The 2,750-nt window shown below is 61.9% G+C and overlaps 1 protein-coding gene across 1 annotated transcript; it reads left to right on the forward strand.

The window, feature by feature from the left end:
- Positions 1-6: 6 nt before the first annotated feature.
- Positions 7-2,671, forward strand: LOC108447607 (zinc finger protein 23-like; the record flags this gene model as incomplete). Its single annotated transcript, XM_017738103.1, has 1 exon — positions 7-2,671. A coding segment is annotated over one exon (2,665 nt), but the record flags the coding sequence as incomplete, so codon positions are not given.
- Positions 2,672-2,750: the final 79 nt, after the last annotated feature.

A 2,750-nucleotide genomic window follows, 5' to 3' on the forward strand; every position in this document is an offset into this window, starting at 1 on the left:
GTTTAGGGTCAGGTTCAGGCTCAGGGTCAGGTTCAGGGTCAGGCTGAAGTTGTGAACGATTCCCATGGAGAATTCCCAGTTGCGGGCGAGCGGCCGTTCCAGTGCCAGCAGTGCGGGGTCAGGGTTAGGGTCCGGGTTAGGCTTAGGCTCTGGTTTAGGCTCAGCTCAGGATTCCCTGTTCCAGGCGAGCGGCCGTTCCAGTGCCAGCAGTGCAGGGTCAGGGTTAGGGTCCGGGTTAGGCTTAGGCTCTGGTTTAGGCTCAGCTCAGGATTCCCTGTTCCAGGCGAGCGGCCGTTCCAGTGCCAGCAGTGCAGGGTCAGGGTTAGGGTCCGGGTTAGGCTTAGGCTCTGGTTTAGGCTCAGCTCAGGATTCCCTGTTCCAGGCGAGCGGCCGTTCCAGTGCCAGCAGTGCAGGGTCAGGGTTAGGGTCCGGGTTAGGCTTAGGCTCTGGTTTAGGCTCAGCTCAGGATTCCCTGTTCCAGGCGAGCGGCCGTTCCAGTGCCAGCAGTGCAGGGTCAGGGTTAGGGTCCGGGTTAGGCTTAGGCTCTGGTTTAGGCTCAGCTCAGGATTCCCTGTTCCAGGCGAGCGGCCGTTCCAGTGCCAGCAGTGCAGGGTCAGGGTTAGGGTCCGGGTTAGGCTTAGGCTCTGGTTTAGGCTCAGCTCAGGATTCCCTGTTCCAGGCGAGCGGCCGTTCCAGTGCCAGCAGTGCAGGGTCAGGGTTAGGGTCCGGGTTAGGCTTAGGCTCTGGTTTAGGCTCAGCTCAGGATTCCCTGTTCCAGGCGAGCGGCCGTTCCAGTGCCAGCAGTGCAGGGTCAGGGTTAGGGTCCGGGTTAGGCTTAGGCTCTGGTTTAGGCTCAGCTCAGGATTCCCTGTTCCAGGCGAGCGGCCGTTCCAGTGCCAGCAGTGCAGGGTCAGGGTTAGGGTCCGGGTTAGGCTTAGGCTCTGGTTTAGGCTCAGCTCAGGATTCCCTGTTCCAGGCGAGCGGCCGTTCCAGTGCCAGCAGTGCAGGGTCAGGGTTAGGGTCCGGGTTAGGCTTAGGCTCTGGTTTAGGCTCAGCTCAGGATTCCCTGTTCCAGGCGAGCGGCCGTTCCAGTGCCAGCAGTGCAGGGTCAGGGTTAGGGTCCGGGTTAGGCTTAGGCTCTGGTTTAGGCTCAGCTCAGGATTCCCTGTTCCAGGCGAGCGGCCGTTCCAGTGCCAGCAGTGCAGGGTCAGGGTTAGGGTCCGGGTTAGGCTTAGGCTCTGGTTTAGGCTCAGCTCAGGATTCCCTGTTCCAGGCGAGCGGCCGTTCCAGTGCCAGCAGTGCAGGGTCAGGGTTAGGGTCCGGGTTAGGCTTAGGCTCTGGTTTAGGCTCAGCTCAGGATTCCCTGTTCCAGGCGAGCGGCCGTTCCAGTGCCAGCAGTGCAGGGTCAGGGTTAGGGTCCGGGTTAGGCTTAGGCTCTGGTTTAGGCTCAGCTCAGGATTCCCTGTTCCAGGCGAGCGGCCGTTCCAGTGCCAGCAGTGCAGGGTCAGGGTTAGGGTCCGGGTTAGGCTTAGGCTCTGGTTTAGGCTCAGCTCAGGATTCCCTGTTCCAGGCGAGCGGCCGTTCCAGTGCCAGCAGTGCAGGGTCAGGGTTAGGGTCCGGGTTAGGCTTAGGCTCTGGTTTAGGCTCAGCTCAGGATTCCCTGTTCCAGGCGAGCGGCCGTTCCAGTGCCAGCAGTGCAGGGTCAGGGTTAGGGTCCGGGTTAGGCTTAGGCTCTGGTTTAGGCTCAGCTCAGGATTCCCTGTTCCAGGCGAGCGGCCGTTCCAGTGCCAGCAGTGCAGGGTCAGGGTTAGGGTCCGGGTTAGGCTTAGGCTCTGGTTTAGGCTCAGCTCAGGATTCCCTGTTCCAGGCGAGCGGCCGTTCCAGTGCCAGCAGTGCAGGGTCAGGGTTAGGGTCCGGGTTAGGCTTAGGCTCTGGTTTAGGCTCAGCTCAGGATTCCCTGTTCCAGGCGAGCGGCCGTTCCAGTGCCAGCAGTGCAGGGTCAGGGTTAGGGTCCGGGTTAGGCTTAGGCTCTGGTTTAGGCTCAGCTCAGGATTCCCTGTTCCAGGCGAGCGGCCGTTCCAGTGCCAGCAGTGCAGGGTCAGGGTTAGGGTCCGGGTTAGGCTTAGGCTCTGGTTTAGGCTCAGCTCAGGATTCCCTGTTCCAGGCGAGCGGCCGTTCCAGTGCCAGCAGTGCAGGGTCAGGGTTAGGGTCCGGGTTAGGCTTAGGCTCTGGTTTAGGCTCAGCTCAGGATTCCCTGTTCCAGGCGAGCGGCCGTTCCAGTGCCAGCAGTGCAGGGTCAGGGTTAGGGTCCGGGTTAGGCTTAGGCTCTGGTTTAGGCTCAGCTCAGGATTCCCTGTTCCAGGCGAGCGGCCGTTCCAGTGCCAGCAGTGCAGGGTCAGGGTTAGGGTCCGGGTTAGGCTTAGGCTCTGGTTTAGGCTCAGCTCAGGATTCCCTGTTCCAGGCGAGCGGCCGTTCCAGTGCCAGCAGTGCGGCGCGTCCTTCACGCAGAAGGGGAACCTGCTGCGCCACATCAAGCTGCACTCGGGGGAGAAGCCCTTCAAGTGCCCCTTCTGCTCCTACGCGTGCCGGCGCCGCGACGCCCTCAGCGGGCACCTGCGCACCCATTCCGGTGGGTCCGGCCTCGGGAATGCCGCCCTTGGCACGGGAATGGGCTGGGAAAAGGGGGAAAAGGGGGAAACGGCCAGGTTTGGGGTGGGAAAAGAGGGAAAAGGGGGAAAACAGCTGGGTTT

The sequence above is a fragment of the Corvus brachyrhynchos genome, unplaced genomic scaffold, assembly GCF_000691975.1.
Source record: "Corvus brachyrhynchos isolate BGI_N302 unplaced genomic scaffold, ASM69197v1 scaffold3276, whole genome shotgun sequence".
Taxonomy (NCBI): domain Eukaryota; kingdom Metazoa; phylum Chordata; class Aves; order Passeriformes; family Corvidae; genus Corvus; species Corvus brachyrhynchos.